This window comes from Xiphophorus hellerii, chromosome 4 (assembly GCF_003331165.1).
Source record: "Xiphophorus hellerii strain 12219 chromosome 4, Xiphophorus_hellerii-4.1, whole genome shotgun sequence".
Lineage (NCBI taxonomy): Eukaryota > Metazoa > Chordata > Actinopteri > Cyprinodontiformes > Poeciliidae > Xiphophorus > Xiphophorus hellerii.
Window position 1 is genome coordinate 2,855,510 of NC_045675.1, and position 25,609 is coordinate 2,881,118.

The 25,609-nt window shown below is 37.4% G+C and overlaps 4 protein-coding genes across 5 annotated transcripts; all 4 read right to left on the reverse strand.

Annotated features, from left to right (window-relative positions):
• Positions 1-1,443: 1,443 nt before the first annotated feature.
• On the reverse strand, positions 1,444-8,266 carry LOC116718276 (low choriolytic enzyme-like). Its single transcript, XM_032560055.1, has 10 exons — positions 8,134-8,266; positions 7,968-8,047; positions 7,667-7,697; positions 4,672-4,722; positions 4,017-4,160; positions 3,214-3,334; positions 2,455-2,633; positions 2,273-2,354; positions 1,931-2,055; positions 1,444-1,832 (listed from the first exon to the last, which is right to left on the reverse strand). Exons 2-10 carry the CDS (start codon positions 8,019-8,021, stop codon positions 1,828-1,830), a joined length of 792 nt encoding a protein of 263 aa, XP_032415946.1. The 5' UTR covers positions 8,022-8,047; positions 8,134-8,266; the 3' UTR covers positions 1,444-1,827.
• A 1,565-nt stretch (positions 8,267-9,831) lies between these two features.
• Positions 9,832-13,857, reverse strand: LOC116718277 (high choriolytic enzyme 1-like). Its single transcript, XM_032560056.1, has 10 exons — positions 13,771-13,857; positions 13,608-13,687; positions 13,125-13,155; positions 12,992-13,042; positions 12,364-12,501; positions 11,868-11,988; positions 10,838-11,016; positions 10,511-10,592; positions 10,180-10,304; positions 9,832-10,116 (listed from the first exon to the last, which is right to left on the reverse strand). The coding sequence occupies exons 2-10, from the start codon at positions 13,659-13,661 to the stop codon at positions 10,112-10,114; spliced, it is 786 nt and encodes a 261-aa protein (XP_032415947.1). The 5' UTR covers positions 13,662-13,687; positions 13,771-13,857; the 3' UTR covers positions 9,832-10,111.
• Positions 13,858-15,659: 1,802 nt separating this feature from the next.
• On the reverse strand, positions 15,660-20,974 carry LOC116718279 (high choriolytic enzyme 2-like). The gene is made up of 8 exons (XM_032560059.1): positions 20,921-20,974; positions 20,664-20,694; positions 20,529-20,576; positions 20,215-20,349; positions 18,853-18,979; positions 16,776-16,954; positions 16,549-16,630; positions 15,660-16,456 (listed from the first exon to the last, which is right to left on the reverse strand). The coding sequence occupies exons 1-8, from the start codon at positions 20,972-20,974 to the stop codon at positions 16,321-16,323; spliced, it is 792 nt and encodes a 263-aa protein (XP_032415950.1). The 3' UTR covers positions 15,660-16,320.
• A 1,587-nt stretch (positions 20,975-22,561) lies between these two features.
• LOC116718270 (high choriolytic enzyme 1-like) lies at positions 22,562-25,609 on the reverse strand. 2 transcript variants are annotated; one of them, XM_032560048.1, is made up of 10 exons: positions 25,505-25,609; positions 25,288-25,396; positions 25,095-25,122; positions 24,961-25,011; positions 24,553-24,684; positions 24,250-24,370; positions 23,983-24,161; positions 23,540-23,621; positions 23,299-23,423; positions 22,562-23,203 (listed from the first exon to the last, which is right to left on the reverse strand). In XM_032560048.1, coding segments are annotated over exons 1-10 (921 nt in total). In that variant the 5' UTR covers positions 25,597-25,609; the 3' UTR covers positions 22,562-23,201. The 2 variants fall into 2 exon arrangements, with proteins under 2 accessions (XP_032415939.1, XP_032415940.1); XM_032560049.1 differs by having other exon boundaries at positions 25,095-25,118; positions 25,284-25,396.

Here is a 25,609-nt window from a genome sequence, read left to right on the forward strand (position 1 = left end):
TTTTATAGTTATATGTTTGAGTAAAATGAACATTGTTCTTTTATTCTATGAACTACTGACAACATGTCTCCAAAATTTCAAACAAAAATTTTGTATTTATTTGCAAAAAATAATAAATGGTCAAATTAACTAAAATGATACAGTGATGTCAGACCTCAAATAATGCAAAGAAAACAAGTTAATATTAATTTAGAAACAACAATACTAATGTTTTACCTTTGGAAGGGTTCAGAAATCAATATTTGGAGGAATAACCAGGAGGTTTTAATGGGTTCAGTGCAGTGGGCTCTTCATTTTTCCAGAGCTGTGCATCTCTTCTTTATGGCTCCTGTTAGCGGCTGGGTGATTTTCGGCAGTAAGTTTGACATTTTGTTCTCAAAATTGATGTGTTAGGAGCAGGGAAAATGAACAAGCATGAGGCTTTGAGGAAATTGGACAAAAATCAAACTGTGATAACCACAGGACTGAGTCGGATGATCTCCAAACCTGCAGCTTTCATTCTGTATTGATCAAAAATGGTCCAATAAAGGAACAGGGGGAAAAGACTGCAGGTCTCCAGGGTTGTTCCTGAAATATACTGGAGTTTCCCTCCAGCTTCAGGGCAACAGCACCGACACTGTCAGACACGCCACTGCTTTCCTCCGAGTTTTTGGTATTTTCCTTTTCTACAAGATAAAGGAGGAGTAAATTTCTGCCCCAGAAATTTAGAGAATAATCGCAGACATGTTCTAGAAAAAAACTAGGACTAGTTTGAAAAGTCAAAAATGTGCTAGAAGAAAAAAATTCAGATTAATCTCAGAAATTTTCTACAAAAAGAATTTTTTTAAAAGTTAAAATTTTACAAGAAACTCAAATTTCTTTTAGATTAATCTAAAAAAAAATCTACTAAAAAGTGAACATTTCTGAGTTTGCAAAGTTGAAAATTTGCTAGAAGAAACTCAGAAATTTTGTGAATAATCTGAGAAATTTTCTGTAAAAAACACTTGGAAATTTATTTCATTTTTCTGTCTGCAATGCTCCTAATTAGCTGTTTTCTCCTGTCTACCGCTGCCTGCGGTTTGTTTGGGCATCATGTGTTTATCAGTCACAACCAGAAAGTCCCTCTGGACCTTGATGTGGTTTCCTAGTTTGACTGAGAGTCTGAAATATTGACACTCATTTCCTGATCAATATTTCAGTCATTTGGTTCTGGTGTGAACTTTGCTGTTATGTGTTGGACTGCACCTGGTCCATTCTTGCACATGGTATTTAGCAGAAGCTAAGGCTGAATTCGTGTTTATATCTTGTTCTCCATTGTCTGTGTTTTTATTTTATTCTTGTATTTTTCTTGTTTGAAAAGGTTTTTGGGGATAAAACAAAAAATGCTTCACTAACTTCATAATAAGAGTGTAAATATAAACGTTTACTTTGTTAGTTCTTAACAGTCAATAATCGAAACTTCAACACAGATGTTGAACTTTATTCAACTGACAGCTTAAAAAACAACCAGCAAAAATGGATTCATTTTATCCATCTCTAGAAGCCTTTAATTCTGTAATGAAGATAATATGCCCGTCAATAAAAACACATACAGTTATAACCAAAGCCATGATTTGATTCCAGCCTCTCTGCAAAGCAAAAAGCAAAAAGCAAATTCAAATCAAAACTATTTATCAATCTGGGTGAGAAACCTCCCATTAAGAGGAGATGCAATGCTAGCTTTGACCAGCAGGTGGCTCCAGATCTTTCTAAAAATGCGGCCAGGTTTTATTTTATTTAACAGATTAGAAAATATTCTTGCAGCAGAAAGATTCTTGGCTGTTGTTGAGCTGATCTCCTCAAGACATTTTATTCTGAGAAAAGAAAGAAAGTAGAGACATTTCAAGACAACTAAAACAGTTTCAGAGATTTTGAAGACTTTTAAACTCTATTTATTATTTTTAGTACTCACTGCATTTGTAAAGCTTGTTGACGCGGGCGATGTCGTTGACACTCATCTGAGTGGCTCGCCCCCAGTCCCACTTAGAATCGGACTTGGCAACGATGGTAGGCAACCCATTTTTGGAGAATGCATATCTGAAACAAGACACAAATATATCCTTAGAATTAAGTAATTCTCGAAAATGATTATGCTGTTTATTTCAGTATGACACTCCAGTTAGGCCTTCCTCTTCCAAAAGTTTAAAAAGCTGTCCAATCAGAAAAACTAAGAAACTGTGCCAGGCTAAACCTCCCAGCTTTTGTTTGAGTTTGAATGAATCACATCGAGGAAGAGAAGTTTCCTGGAACTCACTTTCCGTACTGCATGACGGACTTGAAGTCGTAGGGAGTCCCCAAGTTGTTGGTCACTTTTTTTTGGAAATTGTGCTCATTTCCTGTGCAACAGTCAAGAAAAAGCAAAGTATTTATCAGTTATTTTCAAACATTTAACCATAAATATTTTCTATCTGTAAAAACACAAGCTGGAAAGTCGACCTGGCTTGATGTTTTGGGGATAAATCAAAACGTAACGGTCTCTGTTGGAGCGGACCTGCTCATGGTTGAAACCCAGAGCGTGAAGAACCTCATGCTGAACTGTGCGGCGGGACAAGCAGCCATCTTTATTCAGGGAGATGAACTGTCCTCTCTTCTGACGTCCTATGTAGGACCAACACCTGACATGTTCCCCATGGAGACCAGAAAACAAAACAAACACAATGTTCATGGTGAGGCGTTTCTGTATTAATCCACTTACACTAGAAAATTATTCTAAATGTTTTCCTGCAAAATAAAGAGCCTGAAATTTGAACCTCTGACCTCCCTAAGACACAATACTTATGATTTTCTTCTTTTTTTGCTGGTTATGTCAGTGAAACCACATTGTCTACATTTAGACATATTCTTATTTTACACACAAAAAAGGTAAGAGAAACAATAACATGCATAACAAGGCGCGGCTATAAGTGTGTTCAGGAGACTCAGTCATGTGATTCTGAAGCTCATTCTGCCGTTTCTAAAGGTTTGTTTGTTTTGATTGTTTATAGGTTTTTTTGTGATTTATGCTTAAGGAATAGTCTTAAAGGTTAGTGTCAGACAAAATGTCTGAGTTAGGCATAAATGCAGCTACTAAAATGAGTAGAAGTCAACACAAAGTCATTGGTTTCCATGTAAGTACAAGGATTTTGTGTGTGTGTGCGTGTGGGTGTGCGTGTGTGTGGGTGTGTGTGTGTGTGTGAGAGAACAGTGTGTTCCTACCCATCCTTTGAGTCGAAGTAGATGAAGTCCCGATCTTTGTTCCTGTACGGGACGAAGCGAATGCAGGTGGTCTGCTCAAAGCTCTTCAGTCCTTCAAGAATAACGTTGCGTTCTTCTTGAGCTGCAGAAAATGTAACATTTATATAAACCATTTCATTTCATTCTGGACTGATGAAAAACTAATAATTGGGAATAGGCCGGTAACTTGTGTCCAGGTGCATCAAAGTTTTAAAAAAAAATGCCAGCAGGAAGCCAGAAAACATAACATCAGTTTCTTACTCTTTTAATTTTATGAAGAACGGAAAAGGTACAACAGATTATTAGTGCCACGCTAAGGCAATAAAAAAATAAATACAATTATGAAAATAAAGTAATAAAATTCTAAGAATAAACTCATTATATCACAAGAATATTGAGTTTATTACGAGAATAAAGTCAGTATCGTACAACTTTATTCTCACATTATTACGATAATTCTCGTTTCAGTTTGACTTTATTCTCATAATTTCATGATTTTGTTTGTAGTTTTATTTATTTTATTTTTTTTTAGTATAGCCCTAGCTCTCCATTGTAGACAGGTATAACAAATAATTATTAAAAACAATTTTTTACTTAAAAGTACATGTCGTTTAAAAGAAGTGGGAACAATTGTTGCTTTTGAATCAATAAATTAGATCATGCATCCTTTCTTTCTTAAATGTTTGTATTAATGGTACCGTAAACATATGGATTGTTTTATTTTATACATTTAGAAAATAAATATATATATTAGCATGTCTGCTAATCGGGACAGAAGCGCTTACTATAGTTAGTAGAGATGTAGTAGGGCACACGGACGTAGGATCCACGCTTGGGCCACTTGCAGCCTTTCAGAGTGCAGGAGTCTGCATTCCTGCTGGTAGCTTTAGGAACCGCGATGTCGCCTTGCAGTATGAATGTTTCTGGAACTAATGAAGATTCAGTTTAATTCAGTTTAATGATACAATACCAAATCACAACACGTCACTTCACAAAAAAAGACATTTCAATTCAATCATGCATCCATTCTTATTCTAGATTTCCATCTGCGGGAATCCTCAGATGGCGTTGAGTCATTGGCTTTACAGCAGCCCCTCCTGCTGAGCATGCATGTAGCAACAGTGGAGAGGAAAAACTCCCCTTTAACAGGAAGAAACCACAACCTGGCTCAGTGCAGGCGGCCATCTTCCACCACTGACAGGCAGTTTGAGAAAACAGAGCAGAGAAAGAAACACAAAACTGATGTAAAAATATTTTCTATCTTAAAGAAAAGTAAGAAGCAAGAGGAGGATGTTTTGTTGCTGCATTATGTCAGCAATGCTATTTTACTCTTCATTTAGTGCAAGAAAATGGTCCATAGATCACCCAATAATGAGAAACAATTAAGTCTTGATGTATTTTTCTTATTGCAGAATTTATAATTTAAATAATTAGTCTTACGAAATTGAACTTTGGGTCTTGGGATGATTTCGAGGATGTTGTCAGACTTATCTGGGAAACAGAACACAAGGAGTTTAGGTTTGAAATGTCCCTCAGTGAAATGCAGAAGAGAATCCATGAACTGAACTCAAGTAAGAGTAAAATTACTTCAACATCTTATTCAGATAAAAGTAAAAAGTATCCATCCATTATCATTCATTTAATATAAAAAAAATTAGAAAATTAAGTGGGAACTTTGGTATTTTAAGGACAAAAATGACAATAATTCATATAAGCAACAAAAAATAACACTACAAAATTTTCAGTTTATTTCCACAAAAAACCTACGAAACTTTAACAAAACCTGGGGCTGTTTGTCTGAGACTGGTGAGTTTTTGGTTCAAACATTTTTGTTTTTCATTTAGTGGGAAGAAAATCCAGAAATTTTACTCAAGTAAGAACAGAAATACTTCAAAATAAAATTTTACTAAAAGTAAAAAGTGAAGTGGAGTAAAAATATTCCTCAAAGTACGTTTATATATATATATATATATAAATATTCCCTTCTCACCCACCGCGGGTGGTTCTTATCCTCTGAGCTCGGGTCCTCTACCAGAGGCCTGGGAGCTTGAGGGTTCTGCGCAGTATCTTGGCTGTGCCAAGGACTGCACATTTCTGGACTGAGATGTCTGATGTTGTTCCTGGGATCTGTTGTAGCCATTGGTCCAGTTTGGGGGTGACTGCCCCGAGGGCCCCGATGACCACAGGCACCACTGTGGTCTTGACCTTCCAGGCCCTCTCCAGTTCCTCCTTGAGGCCCTGGTATTTCTCTAGTTTCTCGTGCTCCTTTTTCCTGATGTTGCAGTCGCTTGGTATTGCTACATCTACCACAACGGCTTTCCTCTGTTGTTTATCCACTACGACAATGTCTGGTTGGTTCGCCATGACCATTTTGTCTGTCTGGATCTGGAAGTCCCACAGGATCTTAGCTCTGGCGTTCTCCGCCACCTTTGGGGGTGTTTCCCACTTTGATCTCGGGGTTTCCAGTCCATATTCTGCACAGATGTTTCTGTACACTATGCCTGCAACTTGGTTATGTCGTTCCATGTTCTCTTTCCCTGCCAGTATCTTGCACCCCGCTGTTATGTGCTGGACTGTCTCAGGGGCCTCCTTGCACAACCTACACCTTGGGTCTTGTCTGGTGTGGTATATCTGGGCCTCTATTGCTCTGGTGTTTAGGGCCTGTTCCTGGGCGGCCAGGATGAGGGCCTCTGTGCTGTCCTTGAGTCCAGCTTTTTCCAGCCATTGGTAGGATTTACTGATATCAGCCACTTGGGTTATTTGCTGGTGGTACATCCCATGTAGGGACTTGTCCTCCCATGATGGTATCTGACTGGATAGCTCAATAGATAAGGCATCAGTATATCACCCGAGAGGGCGGGGTTCGAATCCAGTCTGGGTCCTTAGGCAAGACCCTTCAAGCTACTGCCTACCTCATACCATGAGAGATACTAAAATGCATAACATGCCGGCTCAGACGTCGCCCGGCCAAACAAGGTCTGCGTCAGGTGTTGGGGAACCAGAGCACCTTGATGACAAATGGGCTATTGGAACAAGACGGAAATGGGCGAGATATACAGGGGTTGGACAATGAAACTGAAACACCTGGTTTTAGACCACAATAACTTATTAGTATGGTGTAGGGCCTCCTTTTGCGGCCAATACAGCGTCAATTCGTCTTGGGAATGACATATACAAGTCCTGCACAGTGGTCAGAGGGATTTTAAGCCATTCTTCTTGCAAGATAGTGGCCAGGTCACGACGTGATGCTGGTGGAGGAAAATGTTTCCTGACTCGCTCCTCCAAAACACCCCAAAGTGGCTCAATAATATTTAGATCTGGTGACTGTGCAGGCCATGGGAGATGTTCAACTTCACTTTCATGTTCATCAAACCAATCTTTCACCAGTCTTGCTGTGTGTATTGGTGCATTGTCATCCTGATACAAGGCACCACCTTCAGGATACAATGTTTGAACCACTGGATGCACATGGTCCTTCAGAATGGTTCGGTAGTCCTTGGCAGTGACGCGCCCATCTAGCACAAGTATGGGGCCAAGGGAATGCCATGATATGGCAGCCCAAACCATCACTGATCCACCCCCATGCTTCACTCTGGGCATGCAACAGTCTGGGTGGTACGCTTCTTTGGGGCTTCTCCACACCGTAACTCTCCCGCATGTGGGGAAAACAGTAAAGGTGGACTCATCAGAGAACAATACATGTTTCATATTATCCACAGCCCAAGATTTGCGCTCCTTGCACCATTGAAACCGACGTTTGGCATTGGCACTTCCAAAGTGACCAAAAGTGACCAAAGGTTTGGCTATAGCAGCCCGGCCGTGTATATTGACCCTGTGGAGCTCCCGACGGACAGTTTTGGTGGAAACAGGAGAGTTGAGGTGCACATTTAATTCTGCCGTGATTTGGGCAGCCGTGGTTTTATGTTTTTTGGATACAATCCGGGTTAGCACCTGAACATCCCTTTCAGACAGCTTCCTCTTGCGTCCACAGTTAATTCTGTTGGATGTGGTTTGTCCTTCTTGGTGGTATGCTGACATTACCCTGGATACCGTGGCTCTTGATACATCACAAAGACTTGCTGTCTTGGTCACAGATGCGCCAGCAAGACGTGCACCAACAATTTGTCCTCTTTTGAACTCTGGTATGTCACCCATAATGTTGTGTGCATTGCAATATTTTGAGCAAAACTGGGCTCTTACCCTGCTAATTGGACCTTCACACTCTGCTCTTATAGGTTCAATGTGCAATTAATGAAGATTGGCCACCAGACTGGTCCAATTTAGCCATGAAACCTCCCACACTAAAATGAGAGGTGTTTCAGTTTCATTGTCCAACCCCTGTATGTACTGTATATATAAAGTCACTCAAGTAAACGTAACCCAACTCTGGTCAAACATAATGATATGTAATAATATCTGATTTGATTCAACTCACCAACTGGATCCTGATTTTTAGCTGGTGCACTCTGCAACACACACAGTCACACAATGTTTCATTTACTCTCTTAATCTATATTCCTTAGCCTTCCTATTCTTAAGCCAAAACACACAGTTATTTTTAAACTAATGCTATTTTCCTTATTTTATGGCATCTCATGCCCTTGCACTGAGAGCAACACATAAGAATACAAATATTTTCCTTTAATTTTTGTTTCTTTCACTTTTTTCTTTCTAAATTTTCACAGTTTTAACAAATTTTAACATCACGTTGTCAGAAATCCCAGAGTAAAACCCACCAGAGACATGTCAGCCATCAAAAGAAACAGCAGGCAGGAAACATTTGGAGTCATTGTGGAGTTTCTTTATAACTCAAAACCTGATGAAATAAAAGTAAAACAGTTAAATTATGTTTTTCTTTGCCTGTAACGTTCAGATCCCCAATGTGCAAATGTGGAAGATTACCTGATGAGAGACGAAGTCAGAGAGGAGTTCACCTGAAGAAGTGGCTGTTTGACGCTGCATGAAACTGATGCTCTGCTCTTTATAACCAGTTCACCCACTAGAAGTGACCACAGCCATCTTTTCCTTTCAAGAGAAATAACACCTCCTCTTTATTTCAGTGACAGGAAATGTCACACTTGATTAAAAGTCAATTCTGACGTTATAGGTAATGTCATGTGTTATGGAAACTTTCAGACTTGCAGAATAGGTGCTGGATATGTTTGTGCAATGCTGCTGTAACACGCAGGGTAATAAACAAAATCCTTATTTGAAAATGACCAATGTTGATATTGAAATGTATGCAATAATCTGAAAAATGTAAGCAACCACATCAGTTTTAAAACAGAGACTGGTGACAGAGTATGAAGTGTGTCAGTTTGTGGTTAGAACTTTCTGATTCACCTAAAACCACAAAGATGAATTCAAAACATCACCTGATCTTATCTGGAAGCCTATTGATACACCGAGACTTAAACAGAAATTTAATCAGAAATTTGAGGTTAATTTGAAGGCAATATGAAAACGGAAAACTACAAACTAATTTTCCTCTGTCTTCAGTTCCTGTGTGGGTCCATCAGATAAAAGCTAATAAAATACCATGTTGGTTTGCTACCTGACAAGGGTTTGTCAATGTTTTATTTTAATTTTAGAGACACAATCTAAAGCAACTTGACTCTAAAAGTATTTAGCTGTCGACTGGTTGCCATCAAGCATTTATGATACGTGGCTAATCAATATTGACCCAGTCGTCTTTCTTCTTTAAATTCTTTTAACTGAAACATATTACAAGGTTTCTGAGCATCAATGTTCTGTTTAAGGTTATGCCACAACAAAACTTAGTTTAAATCTGGACTTTGACTAGGCCATTCTTTGTTATTCACACAACATACATTTTCTAAGCCAATTCAATGTGCTGATCACTGCTTTGGCTCAACCGCAGACCGTCACTCTGCAGCCGTGCATCAGTAAAGAAGAATGGAGAGCAGCAAACCACATTCAGGAAACCATAACAGGACAACCTGCAGAGAGAAACTATAGAGAAACTAAAGCAACGATTCAGTGAAAATATGCTAACAGAGCCAGTGACAAGCATAATATGGCTACACCTTCGATAGAGTTGCTTTTGATTAGGAACTTTGACCAACATGTCAGCTGCAAATTTGGTTGATGATTTTGTTGATTGCTTGTTTGGTGACTGATGAGATAAAGCACGTTCTGTACAAATAAACTTAAATAAAAAAATAATAATAAAGCCAATGGGCTGGTCTATGAGCCACTTATTCACTTACAGCATTAAATATGTGTGATTGGTAAGGTCTGCAGACAGATGCTGTCACAAGCCAGTTTTTATCTGGTTGGTAGTATATATTTTAGACGTTTTCAGCTTTTGTCCCTTTTACCAACAAAGCTGTAAACTTCCATCTTGTGGACCTTTGTAATGGAGTCGTCTGTGAACTCTGAACTTTAGTGAACTGAGGGAGAGAAACAGAGGCTATAACTTGATTTTTGTGACACTACAAGCCGGATCTTTATGAAAAGGCAAACACAATTGTCAAGCAGACTGCCCTTGTCCAAGTATTCAATGATAACAATTTAAATATGGATTATGGAATAACCACAGTGTTTGTAATGTTGGAACTCATATTAATGAAATGCATATAGCTTTAATCAAAATTATCATTTTATTCTTTTACATACAGGCTCCATGTAAAGTAAAAAGCAGCAGGCAAATTCAAATCAAAGTTGCAAGAAGTTGACTGAGGAACCTCCCATCAACAGGCGATGCAATGCGACCTCTGACCAGCAGGTGGCTCTAGATGATCTTCTTTAAAATGCTGCCAAAGTTTTTGCTGTTTAACGTTTTATGAGCTGATAATGTTCTTGTAGTAAACCAATTCTTGGCTGTTGGCGGTTGTTGAGCTGATTTCTTCATGTTATATTAGTCTGTGATAAAAAAGGAGACATTTAGAGAGTACTATAGCAGTTTCAGAGATTTTTAAGACTCACTGCATTGGTAAAGCCTGTTGACGCGGGCGATGTCGTTGGCGCTCATCTGAGTGGCTCGCCCCCAGTCATAGTTAGGATTGAACCGGGCCACAATGGTAGGCAGCCCATTTTTGGAGAATGCATATCTTAAAGAAGACATAAATATATCCTTAACAGTTTGATTAATTCATCAAGATGTTTTAACTGTTCATTTGACCGTAGAATTCCCGTTGAGTCTCCCCTTTCTGAACTTCAATAAGAAATACTTAACAACCATGGCAGACTAAATCTCCCTGCAGTTTCATAAGTTTGAATGAATCACATCGTGGGAGAGAAGTTGCCTGCAACTCACTTTCCGTATTGCATGATGGACTTGAAGTCGTAGGGAGTTCCCAAGTTGTTGGTCTCTACTTTTCTGAACTGGTTATCTTTTCCTGTGCAGCAGTCAAGAAAAGACAAAATATTTATCCGTTGTTTTCAAACACTTAATCTGAAATACTTTCTATGTGTTGTAGTTTGAAAGCCGTAGTAAAAAGACTTGAACAGGAAAGCCGGCCTGATTCAATGTTTTTAAAGATACACATTTTCTAAAACTAAAGAATATTGACATATGTTCTATTTTTGTCTGTGAGTGAAGTACAAAATTATGAAACTTCAAATTATGTAACTTCAAACTTACCTTCCTCAATGTTTTCAAAGAGAATCTTAACATATGCGTCTCTGTCAGAGCGGACCTGTTCATGTTTGAAACCCAGAGCGTGAAGAACCTCATGCTGAACTGTGCGGTGGGACAAACATCCAGGTCTCGCCAGGGAGATGTACTGTCCGCCATCCTGACGTCCCACGTTGGACCAACACCTGACATGTTCCACATGGAAACCAGAGAAAAACACAAAGAATGTTTATGATGATCTTCTATAACTATAACTGGCCTTGAGCTCAAGCTGAAGCACATGATGGTTTCATTTAGTAAAAAAGTTTCTGGTTTGTGCTTAGCTTGTAATTTGCGTACTTTTACAAATTTCAGATAATAAACTTTAATTAAATGCAAATGTTGATGACAAATAGTCAGATTTTGTTTATTAATGCTTGCATAACCCTGATGATTTTGATAAATTAGGCTTTATTTGTACTTCTGAGCTCACTTGTATCTGACTGACTTTAAAAAGCTTCTGAGAGCCTTGAAAATAGGTTAAGAACGTGATAATGTTCAACTAATAGGTATAATTATCTTATTGGGCAAGCAATTATTTGATTTAGTATTTAGAACAATTCATTTGGTTTATGGCTAAATATGTGCTAAAACTACTTCATTGTTTTATTTCATAGATTTCTGTCATGATAATACCCCTTTAAGAGCGACACAATGCATGATGGGAGTTAAAAGTTGAAAAAAGAGAAAACTACACACGCTGATTTTGTTTAATGAAGTTGCACAAAAGCGAAAATCTACATGAGTCTTTTTAAGGGTGCAACACTTGTTGGGAGACCCGATTCACTCACTGTAATTTTGCAGTGAAGCTCCGTGTTGATCTGTGATCTTTATGAAATGGTAAAACAATTTGTTGTAAGTACATCGTGGGATTTATTAAATGGTGTGAGTGAATAAACTGAAACTGGATGATGCTATGAAACACCATGCAAATCAACCATTGATGGATGCGGTCAAGCGATCTCCGTGAATGTGTGTGAGAGGTGTATGTTCCTACCCATCCAATGGTATGAAGTAGATGAAGTCCCGAGTATTGTAACTTTGCTGGACAAAGCGAATGCAGGTGGTCCGCTGAAGGCTCCAGAGTGCTGTAAGAATGATGTTGCGTTCTTCTTGAGCTGTAAAATGTTTTTATAACATTTATTTAAATCTTTTCAGTTCATTCTTGAGTAATGAAACATGAATAAGTGGGCGTGGCTCGGTTACTTCCAAGGGTTTTTAAAACCAAGTGTCTTCAAAAGAGCTAAAATGTTCCTTCAATTAGCTTTCAGAGAAACTGCCATTTTTTAAAAATTATATTTTGTAAATCATGAGCATCTGTTAAGCAGCCAAGAGAATGTCGTAAACAAATACAGTAAGAATTTAATGAAGAGCACAACGGTAGCTCTCTTAAGTCTCTGTGTTAACACTGTGATACCTTTAAACCATTGTATTTCTTATCTTATACTAAGTTAACATGTGCATTTAAAAACTTTCCAAGCAGAACGTCTTACTATAGTAAGGAGAGATGAAGTACGGCACATTGACGTGGCTTCCATGTTTGGGCCACAGGCAGCCTGTCACAACACATGGATCTGCATTCTTGTTTGTGGTTTTCGGTACGAGGATGTCTCCCTGGAATATGTATGATTCTGTAACGATAAAGACAGAGACTCAAGTACAACAGCAGAAAAAACTATAGTATCATCAGGAATGATGCAAATGGTTGTGCAGAGGCCTGGCAGTGAACTTTTTAAAACCAGGAATCGTCCGAGGCCTTCGGAGCTGATACTGAACAAACTGTTGGAGCTCCAGCAGAACTAGCTACCTGCTCTGTGTGTGAATCACCTCTAGGACCTTAAATAACATCAAACTAAATGTTACTTCTTCCTTAGACACCACCCTGGGGAAATCTTTCAACATTTAAACTCTAGACGTCTTTATGTGAAGGTCAAATAATTTTTTTCTACCTCAAGTTAAACTCTTACTAATCAAAATTTGGCAATTTGATTTTAAAAATCTTCCTCTTTGATTTTAATTTAAGTAAATGCTCCTTTTATCATTCAGTAAAACAAACAGAGTAATTGTTGACGTATATTTGTCTTCTTGTTACAGAAATTATGATTTGAAAAATAATCTCACCAAAATCAATTTTTGGTCTCGGGATGACTTCCAGAGAGTTGTCCGTTTCATCTGGAAAACAGATTACAAGACTTTAGATTTAAAATATTTATCAGTCAAATATAAAATAAAAAATGGTCTTAATCCAACTCACTGACTGGATTCTCAGTTTTGGTTGGAGCACTCTGCAGCACAGACACAGAGTTACAAAATGTCTCAGTGATGCAAAATAAAAACAGAAGGAAAAGAACCAGTAACCTAATGGACCAAATTCATAAAACATTATTAGCTTGATAGTTATGTGTTTCTTCTAAGAGCTGAGCTCTATAAGGTAGATAAATAAATACACATTAAAACATCTTTGTAAAAGACAGGAGCAGATTTGTTCTGTCTACAATGGCCCTAATGCATTATTGTACAATAATGCTGTGTTTTAATTTGTTTTGTTTATTTATCTGCCTTCGAGTGCTTATTTCTAAGAAGAAACACACAATTATTAAGCTAATAATGTTTTATTATTGTCAACTTAACATCTTAGGCTACTGCTTCATTTATTTCATTTCCTTTTTTCTATTTATTCTTTTCAAAAATGCAAATTTTAACATCATACTAATAGAAATCAGAGAGTAAAACCCACCAGAGACATGTCGGCCATCAAAAGAAAGAGCAGGTAGAAAACATTTGGAGTCATTGTGGAGTTTCTCTGCAGCTCGACACCTGAGAAAATAAAAGTAAAATTATGTTTTTCTCAGCCTGTAACATGCAGATCCACAACGTGGAAATGCTGAAGGTTTCAATACCTGTAACTGATGAGATGAAGTCAGAGAGGATGAAGCAGCGACTGAAGCTGCTTCCTTTTTATAACCAGTTCAACCAGTAGAAGTGGCCACAGCCGATCTTTTCTCACAGGATGAGTTTCATAATTTTAGGTGCAGGAAGTCATGTCACACTTTGATATAAGTAGATCCTCACAAATAAGATAGGAGTTACGGAAACTTCCAAACTGATCAGTTATCATTATATGGGCTCCAGTTTCTAAAGCTACAAACCAAAAATTAGCATCTATAATTTATGTTATTTAGCCTGTTGTAGAATAAAAAATGTGGGCTCATTTTTTATTCATATTTACTCCATACATTCATGTCACAGTTCCAAACTAAACATTAAAATGGCAAACAAAATATTTAGTTTGTAAAAAAAGAGTCTTGTGAAACTCCATAAAACTTTCCTATTGGTAAATTTCCTTTAAAATTTCTCATCGTATGATTGAAGCTGAAATGATATTAAATTAAATAATGACATTTAGATTTGGATAGAAGTTAATCTGCAATGGTTTGAGTCAAATCTCATGTCAAATCTCATGTGACAAACTTTTTGTCACATGGTCCAAAACAGTCGAGTCAAAAGTACTTTCAGACCAAAATGAAAAAATAAATAAAATCAAACAAATAAAATGGCCTGTTTTTGTATTTTATTTTGATTTATTTTATATTTTGTAGGGAAGGCATGTTAATCATTGTGCATTCTAAGGTTTCTTGAACTAACAATGGTACCACTTTAAATTGACTTCTGCACAGAACCTTAATTTTAAGCAGAGACCAGATAAGATCAGGGGAAGTGTTGAAATGACTTCAGGGTTTTAGAGAAAAGGGTAAAAAACACAAACACTAAGCTATCTGTTACCAATCTTTGTTTTGAAATTTTGTTCCAAACAGCTTTTTTTTAGCACACTTAAATTTTCCTGATAATTAGATAAAATGTTCCTGTCCAGAGGTAAAAAAAAAAAAGATGAAAAAGGGACAGAAAATAAAACTTGTTCTTGTCCAGAAGAGGAGGGTTGCTGGTGTTGCAGGTTTGGGGCAGAACCGGCGGTACCGTTGGTTCAGAAGGAAAATAAACACTGTTGTTAGTTTAGAAATCATTCTCAGGTCTTCTGGTTGCAGAGCAGAATCAGAACCAAACAGTCAGAAGCAGCATTCAGCTTCTATGCACCACAAATCTGGAACAAACTTCCAGAAAACTACAAAACAGCCGAAACACTGAGTTCCTTTAAGTCCCGACTAAAAACCCAGCTGGTTAGAGCTGCTTTAAAAGGAACATTGCCCAACATATTTCATGTGTAATGATGATTTTAATGACGACACCTGGCAAAATGTAATGCCTGTTATTAGTTTCCACGACTGTGTTTTTGTGTTTATGATGCTTTTTATGTTTTCATGATGTGAAGCACTTTAAACTGCCGTGTTGCTGAAATTTGCTATACAAATAAACTTGTTTGATTGAAGAAATCCTGTCCTAACCCTGTTGAAAGAGGTTACGCAACAGAACAATGAGCAACCTGCAGAAAGCAACCTGCTGAAGCAAACAGAAACCAAAATAGCTTTTATCTGCAAAGATGCTATCAGAGGCAGAGGTGAGAATGTCATGCCACACCTTTCAGGAAAATATGATGCATTTCCACTGAATGTAGCTAAAATAAAGTGCATGAGAATCACAAGATGTGTTTGTTCACACAACTCTTCAAAAGAAATCTATTTATTACATTAAATATATGCAAAACATGATATTTACTTCAGGCTAAAAACAGAAAAATAATATATGTTTTTTATTTTCTGTGAAAAACTGTTGAACTGTTGAACCTGCTCAATTTAAAACAGCATTAGGAGAAAGATAAACTCAGATTAGAGGGGCAGAGTTCCCAAAAATTGTAATCAAGTAAGAGTAGCACTATCTAAAGATATTTTTACTCAAGTAAAAGTAAAAAGTAGCCATCCCAGAAATTACTCAAGAGTTAAAAAGTATTTGGATAAAAAGTTTACTCAAATGATTGATAATCATATTATCAGTCATTTCATAGTTAAAATTACATCATCAGACGGTCAAAGTATAAAGTTAAGTGGAAGTTTTGGTATTTTAAGGATGAAAATGACAATAATTCATATTTATAAGTAACAAAAAAATCAGACAAAAGAACATTTATCCAAATCAGATTCTTTCAATAAAAACTGCAGGCGTGTGTCTCTGTCTGGTGAATTTTAAAACATGTTTGTTTTTGAGACTCCATAAATTTTATTCAAGCAAGAGTAGTGATACTTCATAATAAAGTTACTCAAGTAAAAGTAAAACGTGCAGCATAGTAAAAAAATGCTAATAAAAGTAAATTTTTCAAAAACGTGACTCAATCAGACATAATAAAATAAATGTAACTAGTTAAAGATAAAATAACTCCTGGTTTCTGTAAACTAAGTTTGATCATTTCTGGTTCACACTGACATTAAATGATCAGTGTTAAAAGCCTTCTGTTAGAATGTTGTTTTGTTTTGTTTTGAGAAATGTTAAAAGTTTATGCTTTAGTTTTTCCTGCAGTTATAAAGTTTGTTGACTCGGTCGATGTCAGTGTTGCTCATTCCGTATGAGTTTCCAAAGCTGTGGATTTGATGAGACCTGGCAGCGATGGTTGGCTGCCCGTTTTTAGAAAAAGCATACCTGCAAAACAAAGCAAAAAGTTCATGGAAAATATTAGTGTCAGCATTTTTTCTTTTTAAATAAAAAACCCTTGCATGATGGGAAAGACTTACTTCTTGTAATGCATGACAGAGTTGTAGTCATAAGGAGATCCCATGTTGTTGGTTCGTACCTTCCAAAAGTTAAACCTTTGCTCTTTGTAAATGACCAAAAAGGAAAAGTTCATGTTGTTATTACATTCTGAATCCATTTAACAGAAACAGGAGATACAACTAAACTGAAACCAACTTATTGGAATGGACCATCTGTGTATGTTTATATGGAAACAGATGTTACCGACCTGGTTTGATGTTCTGGAATAAAACGCGGATGTATTCGTCTCTGTCGATGCGGACCTGCTCATGGTTGAAGCCCAGAGCGTGAAGGACCTCGTGGCTCACCGTAGAGGTTCGCAGACATTTATTTCTCTCCAGAGAGATGAACTGCCCTCCTCCCTGACGGCCAATGTAGGACCAACACCTGAAATACAAACACAAGCACACACACAGCTAACGGCTAACAGCTAACCGCTAACTGTTTCTGCCGTCTTCTCACCATTATTATCTGTTAACTGTTTGGTTTCTTGGCTATATCCAAAACAAGTCAGAAATCTAAGAAGCTTATTCTAGAACAGGGTTGTCCAAAGTGTGGCCCGGGGGCCAGTCATCGTCCTTGGGTTAATTTTGTGTGGCCCTGACTGCAATTCAAGACATTTGGCCGTCCAACGATTTGTCATTTTTTAGAATAATGTTTTCAATGCCAAGTTTATATCTTCTTTAACAGAAAATGTTAACAATGGCACAAATATTTTATTTGAGTTGTTTTTTTTTCACAACTACACTTTTGTAATAAGTAGAACCACTTCTATTGGTAGAAAAATCAGCTTCTATTTAATTTATTAAACTCGGCTTAATATGGCAAGAGTTTTGAAAAAAAGTGACTCAAATCCTGTTTTTATGACTGAGAATACATTTAAAAGAAACTGAAAACTGGATGTCTTTATTTTAACTCAGCAAACATGCAAAATTTGAAGATGGTCATCTACAATAAATAACATCTATTTCCTACAAAACAATCCACAAAAATTAACCTTTCAGGAACCTTTATTTGCATGATTTTATTTATTTATTTATTTATTTATTTATTTTTGCCTGTGATTGCTTTTGACTTGACAATTTTGGTCCAAGTGATAATTATTCGTCATAATCTTACCTTTTGGAGAATTTGGTTCACTGTAAATAATTATCTGTTGATGCTTTTTGGTGTAAGTTTTTAATAATTAAATATTCAGTATTTAATATTAAAGATTTAATATTTTAAATAAAATACATATTTTATTTATTTACATTTTCTGCTGTTTTCTGTGTGAGTCTTATTCCAAAATGGTGCCAAGAACTAAAGGGTAAAGTTAATTTTATGTATATAGCACATTTTCAGCAACAAGGCAATTCAAAATGCTTTACATTAAAATGAAAATGAAATGCAAACAAAGTAACAAATCAAGGGAAAGAGCAAAAGAAGAAATATAATCTAAGATTGATTGAAAGTATTTAAACTCGTATCCTAAACCTTCTCTCTTGTTACAAATAAAACTGTGAAGCTGTGAAGCAAGAATGAAGCAAAAACAGGTGCAGGAAGTGAAGGAGTAGGACAAAACGGAAACATTGTCTCATCTTTCTGTGTCCATCTGGCCTGAGAAACATTGATAAGGAGAATCTGAAGAAGATCATAAAAATGCCAAAGATCACACACAGCAGCTTTGTTTGTAACTGGGGGATTTTGGACACGAAGTTTGTGACACAACAAAAGAACCTAAAGCTAAACAAACAAAGGGATAAATAAAGGCAAAATCTAAATGAAATAACCAAATCAAAAGCCAAAATCTAAGTGAAATAAAATAATAAATTCAGAACAGAATTTAAACAATAAAGAGACAAACAAAACAGGAAACAAGAATGCTCAAATGAATGGGGATAAGAAGGTGCGTGCTTGTGTGGGGGGTGTGTGTGTGTGTGTGCGCGCGTTTGTTTCTAATACCTTGTGGGGACCATTTCCTGACATGTACTACGTTGTGGGGACACTTCTCCTTGTGGGGACCGAAGCCTGGTCCCCACAAGGGGAAATGCTGTTTTTGGGTCAAGGGTCAGATTTAGGACTAAGGTGTGAATTGAGTTTTGGTTAGGGTTAGGGTTAGGATGTAATGGATAGGGTTAGGATATGGGTAAGGGTACGGTTTAGGCTGTAGAAATGAATTGAAGTCAATGGAAAGTCCCCGCAAAGATAGCTGCACAAACATGTGCATGCGTGTAAGGGTGTGTGGGTGTGCGTGCGAGTGGGGGTGTGCGTGTGTGTGTGTGCATGTGTGTGTGTGTTCCTACCCTTCATTAGGTCGAGTATAGAAATAAAGGTAATCAGAATTCTTCAATTTAAACGGTACAAAACGGATGCAGGTGGACTTGTTGAATCTTTGAAGAACTACAAGGATTTGGTGTCGTTCTTCCGGCGCTGCAAAAAAAACAAAAACTTAGTACCTATATTACTAAAAATACTGATAAGATCAAAATTATTAGGCATCCTATGAAATTCTAAGTCTTTTTCAGAGATTCAAAAATGTGTTTTTAAATACAGCTTTTCTATTTATTTTGTATGCTTATATTTATTTATTTATTGCACACAGAAGCCAAATTCTTTCCTGAAAATCAAAACCTTCCACAGTCAAAATGAATCGTTGCTCTGATGCTAATATTAAGTCATGTTTTCTAGTCTGTAGCAAGTTTTTGAGTCTCTCCGGAGGAATCCTCCAAATTTGATGGTCTTCTCTCATGGGCTCTGCTCTTCAATGGGTCAGGGCTTTGACTAGGCCAGTCAGGAACGTTCAGCCTGGTTTTCCGGACGCAGCTCGTGTTTCGGCTCGTTGTCGTGTTGGGAGACAAAGTGACAACCCAGACCCGGTTCTGCTGCTGACTGCTTGAGGTTTTCCTTCAAAATCTTCAAACATCGTTCTTTCTCCATCATTCCTCCAACCTTGATGAGATTCCCAGTTCCAGCAGTCACACAGCATGATACTTCCACCACCATGTCTCACAGTGATCTTCAGTCAAACTCCATGTGGCTTCAGTATCCATAATCTTTGTCCAGATTGTCCTTGAATGCGTCTCTTTGCAGTTCTTTTCTATACAGAGCTCTACTGATGTTTCAGTGGTTGTTCCAGGAATTTTGGACACATCTCTCACTTCTTTTCTTTCCTGTGCCAGACTTGTTCTGTACTTTGTGTCTCTCTTCGAGTTTTTTGACTACACGTCTCACTCCATTTCTTGACACTTGGAAACTCTGTGATAACTTTAGATTTTCTTCTCCTGCTTTGTGAGCATCAACCATTTCGTTTTCTCAAGTCTAAACTGAATTCTTTTGCTTTTGGCATGAGGCTTTCTCAGGTGACAGCTCAAAGCCTTAATGAGATTTTTATTGTTGATTGATTGAATACAAGTGAAAGCACATGATTTCACAGCAGTGGTTTGCGCTTTGGCTAAATAAAAAGGCCAGTTCTTTAGGGGGGTAATTATTGTTTTTTGTAAGAATCCAAAATAAAAACTAGGTTGTTTGAGAAAGTCATACTGAAACATCATTGATCTGTTTAACAGCACTTGAGAAATCTTTGAAAAAACTTAAAGTTTCAGCACAGTGCGTAGTCATTTTGACCTCAGCTGTAAGTATTTTTGCCTTGTCCACATGACTCTTACAGTAATTAGTGTCGATGTAGTACGGTATGTAGACGTGCTCTCCAGATTTGAACCACTTGCAGCCTACGATGGTGCACGGGTCTGCATTCCTCTTAAAGATTTTTGGCATAGCAATGTCATCATATCGCTTTGGCTCTGCAACAGGAAATTACACGCCAACACAGACAGGAATGCAAACACAAGACTGCAATTTTAAATTAATCTGACATCAAAAACATGCGTATTTGTTGTTATGTTAAGGATTAGTGTTGAAATAAAAGAAATTCTCAGTATTATCTGCTGGGGTTTTTTTGTTTTGTGAGCTTGTGTCTCACCTTTGTCAGCTTGTAGTTTTGGGACGCTTTTAAAGATATCCATAAGCTCTTTTGAGAAAGAAATGTTGCCAGAACCTTTGGTTAAATTTATGCATTTGATGTGTCAGATAAAATGCATCTTTGTTTCAAACTCACTGGGATACTGAGCAGGTTCTACTACAGGACTCTGGAACACAGATGTAAGAAAATTGCATCATTTTGGTACACGCTTCGCTGCATGTTTGTTGGCAAATGAATCAAAAAAACATTTTGCTCTAAATCTTTTAGATGTTGAAACTTATTTTTGAAAATAAATACAATCAAAACCAAGCACAGCCTTTCATAAATCTTCAGTTTTATCTAAGCTGTGAGGTGAATCAGTAAAACGTAGTTTAATCCCATCATAAACTTACCATGTTAACGGTTTGCACTGAGTTGAAGAGAAGGGACAGAAAAACCGGGATCATGATGAAGGTCCTAAAGCTTCAACGTCATAAAAATATGTTTTCATTTTGTTCCTTTTTAAAAGCCGACACATGTAAACATGATGAAGAAAATAAATAAGAGTTAAAGAAGAGTCGGAGAGCCGTTTACCTGAAGGAGCAGCTGAGGCTCAGATCCTGTCTGACACAAGAAAATGCTGACCAAGCTTTTTATATCCAGATGGGATAAATCCAGAACTAAACAATCTGTTCCTAAAATAAACCAATGCTGTTACAAGTTGCCGGTGAAATTTATCACTGTTTGCTCCGGTCTTTGCACAATGTAGCAGTTTTTAACAACATGCAGCTCATGTGAATATAGAAGCAGATCTTTTTTTTTTATAAAGTCACTGAATAAAATATAAAATGGAAAAGAAACAGAATCAAAACAAAATGCTTTTAGCTCTTCCAGACAGGTGAGTAAAATAAATGTTTGGCTGTTTTCTTCCAGAAGTTTGGGTGATTTTAAATCTCTTCTGAAAACTCATTTGTTTTCCTTTGCTTTTAATTCTTGGAGCTGGAGGATTAGGGCGGTTATGTAACTATTTTGTCTGCTTTTATTGCTTATTTTATCTTGTGTCATTGTTATTTTGCCTTTTCTTTTATTGTACTTAGTAGAGCTGTTATTGACTGATAAAATTCTACCACATTTGTGCAGGGAGGGCATGATATCAACCATATACAGAACAGAAATATGTTAATATGATCAGGCAAAGCACACTGGCATTTTGTGAGTCAACTTTTCTGTATCTCTGCTAGCAAATTAAAAGTTACATCCTTTGTAACAGGAGTATCTGTCACAAATGTTTCAGTAACTCATCACTTAAAGCTGCAAAATGTAACTTTTATATAAAAAATATTTGTTAATATTATTATTATGTTCTGACAGTATCACATAAAACAGATAATCTGTGAAAAAAATTGAAATCCTGTGCAGAAGCAAATCACTCAATTAAAAACAACCAATCAGAGCCAGGAGGAGGGTCTTAGCGCTGTCCATCACTCTCATCCACTTACTTTTTACTAAGCTACAGCTGGTTCACCACAACACAGCCTGCTAGTTAGCATAGCCACAGATGACGGCAGATAAATGATGGCAGTTTGTTTCTGTAAATTGTTTTTCCACCATTAGCAGATTGAACAGTGTACAGGAGGATGATTAACAGCGCTAAGCCCCTCCTCCTGGCTCTGATTGGCTGTTTTTGACCAGGAGAGGGACATTTCTTCAGATGGCAATAGCAGGAGGAGATAAAAGAGTTTAATTTTTTTTCATTGCTCATCTGTCTCACACGTCACAACCATGTTACTTTCAAAATAAAGTAAGAATTAACATTTCATTGTATTTAGACTAATCTAAAACTCTGATTATGGTTAGTATGAGTGCACAAATAAAGGCTATGCATATATATTTTCATTTATCTCATATGCTTTACATCATGTTAGCATTTATTTTTAAAACAACTTCATACTGTATGTGTGGAGGCTTTTATTTTGTGGTGGAGGTGCAGCACAAAGGAAACCCAGATCTTTGTCCCTAATGTCCAACTGTTACAGAGAAGAAAGAAACATTGATGTTGGAATGAACAAATTTTATTTGGTACTTGATTGAATGGATTACAATAGCATTAAATCTCAGGAAAAAATCATGTTGGTCACAAGAATAAAACATGTTGGATGAGATTTTGTAACATTATGTCTGTAACATTTTTTAGGCTAAATGTGATTGGGGAACTTTTACATTTTACATTCCCATAGATTGTACATTCTTGAATAATTGACTTTTATTGAGACATTTTATACCAGTCCAATCCATCTTTCCATCTTGCATTGTTTTTATGTCACAACATAATTTACTTAACCAAAATTCCCCTTAGATTTATCTTCAACTGAAACATTCCTTTCCATTTTTTATAGCAGATGCAAAAAAAAGCCAACCCAAACCCAAAAGAAAAACTTTTTTGATAAGAAATCCTTCACCGATAAACACCAATATGTATTCTGCCGTTAACAGATTAAGATGTAATACCACGCTCGTCCAGCAGGAGAATCTGCAGTATATTTCTTTAAATTTGATGAAAAAATCTCTTTCTTTCTGTAGAGACAACTGTATTCAGCAGTTATGTAGTTATATAGATATGCAGTAAATGAGACAGCAGAGGAGCAGATCAGAGCCGATCAAGGGTGACGCTGGAGAGCTGAAGTTTCTCCTTTATTCTGTTGGAATTTAAGTTGAGAGAAAAAGTACCGTAAGTGATGGGAGCTGCTGGAAATGCTAGATAATTTTTAAAAAAGCTTAATATTTTTCTCACAGCATCTGTAGAGCCTGTTGATGCGGGTGATGTCGTTGGCGCTCATCGATGTGGCCCTTCCAAAGTCGAGGGAAGGATTAGTTTTGGAAAGGAGAGTCGGTAGGCCATTTCTGGAGAAGGAAAACCTGGAAGAAAGAGGAAGTGATGAACAAAATGCATCTGCACTCATAGTCAGACTGAAAACAACAAGCTGTGTGTAACACAGTAGAAGGTATTTTTGAAGCCACAGACAAAGACTCACTTGTGGTAATGCATAACGGAGTTGAAGTCGTAGGGAGTGCCCAGGTTGTTAGTCTGTATCTTAACAAAGTTATGTTCTTGCCCTGGTTAAGAAAAACAATTTACTTTTTAAATTGTCACTTTATTTAGGAAAATGTCACTTTTCCATTGCAATAGATAAAAGTAGAACATGAGGGAATGTGATCTTACAGTTTAAATGTCAGTTTCCAAACTTCCCACACAAAAACCACTGAGGTCATTTGGAAAGTGTGAAGTTCCCTATGAATGGCTGAATGGATTTGAATGCAAATAGTTTTTTCCCATTTCTGTCCAAATGTGTAAAATACAGAAATGTATGACTTGTTTAAAATACTTTCGTTTTCAGATCTAACCATCTGCTCTTCTCATTGCTGAAGATGTTCTGCAGGTAGAAGTATTAAGCCACTGTTGTGTGAGTGAGCCGACCTGGGATGATGTTCTGGGTGAGGACCTGGACGTAGGAGTCTCTGTCAGAGCGGACCTGTTCGTGGTGGAAGCCCAGAGCGTGGTTGACCTCATGCTGCACCGTGGAGTGATACATGCAACCATTTTTCTGCAGAGACACCTGCTGCAGTCCACCCTGACGGCCCAGGTAGGACCAGCACCTGACGGGGAGATTGGGAGGAAATCAGTGGAAATGTGTGGAAGTAAAAGTCACAGTGTGAGTGTGTGAGTGTGTGACTGCGTTCTTACCCGGTTCCAGGGTAGAAGTAAATATAGTCCCGATGGGCTGAGTTCCTCCAGACAAAGCGAATGCAGGTAGAGGTGTGGAAGCTCACCAGGCCATTGATGATGATGTTACGCTCTGCCAAGGCTGCAAAACAAAACATTTTACACCAAGGTCCTAACTACAAAACATGTTTGGCATTTAAACTCTCAACACAGACATCATCTACTGATCCCTCTGCCTTCTGAAATAAACATGAAGAAACATGTAAAAGTTTGCATCTAATTTAAAGTCTTTTGTGTATTCATTCAGGTGCTGGTTCTGCTCACAGTATGCGGGGGAGATGTCGACGGGAATGTAGACATAGCTTCCAGTTTTGGGCCATGTGCAGCCGGTGGCCGTGCATGGGACTGCGTTCCTATTTTTGCTCGGAGCAATGTCACCGTAGATCAGGGGAGTCTCTGCAGAATCACAAAACACACAAAACATTTATCCTTATGACACAAAGCATTTTTATATATTCCTATTTCTTTGACTTCTGCCTCTTGAACAAGACATACTGTATTGAACTGGCCAATGTAAGCACTCCAGGATTCGGGAGTGCTTACATTGTAAGCTAATTTTTGAGAAATAAATCAGTCGATTTATTAATAGATGATGATTCTTTTTTTTTGTCTTGACTTGTAAATATGAAATTACATTTGAAGTTGTTGGGTTGTGTGAAATTGCTGTCTTACTTATGCCAGCGTTTGCTTTGGCGATGGCATCCGTGACATCCATGGTCTTATCTGCGGGAGGAAGGAAAGAAATCAGCATGTCAGAGATTTCAGTTTCACTTCAGGTTTTTTTTTCTTTCATTTTTTCTACTCACTGATTTGGTTTACACTGCCAACTGCTGTCTGCAACACAAACAGAGATTTTAGCATTTTATGACAACCACATTTCTTCTGTTTCATGACAGTTTGGATATTTATGATGCTGCATTACAAACCCAATATATCTACATTAGCCTTCCCTGTGTTGGATGAAACAAATTAGTTTTATTTGTCTCTCTTCAAACTTACCAGAGGAATAACCGCCATCTCTGCCATCGGGATGGCAAGGAAGAAGAAGAAAATTGCAATCATCTTGCTTTTTCTCTGTAGGGAAGTTTCTGACCTGAAAAATCCAAATCTAAACAGAGTTTTGTTGTTGAGATAAAGGTTTAATTCTTGGAAAATAAAAGCAATTTATTAAGACAATAAGAGAGGAGATGAGTGTGAGCAGAGGAGAGGAGGCTACCTGTTAGTCCAGGAGTCTGAGGCTGGATGCAGAAGGAGCTCAGCCTCCCACCTTTTAAACGCTGCGGACACTGGGTGTGCCTCAGGGCTCATTGTTTGTGCATCA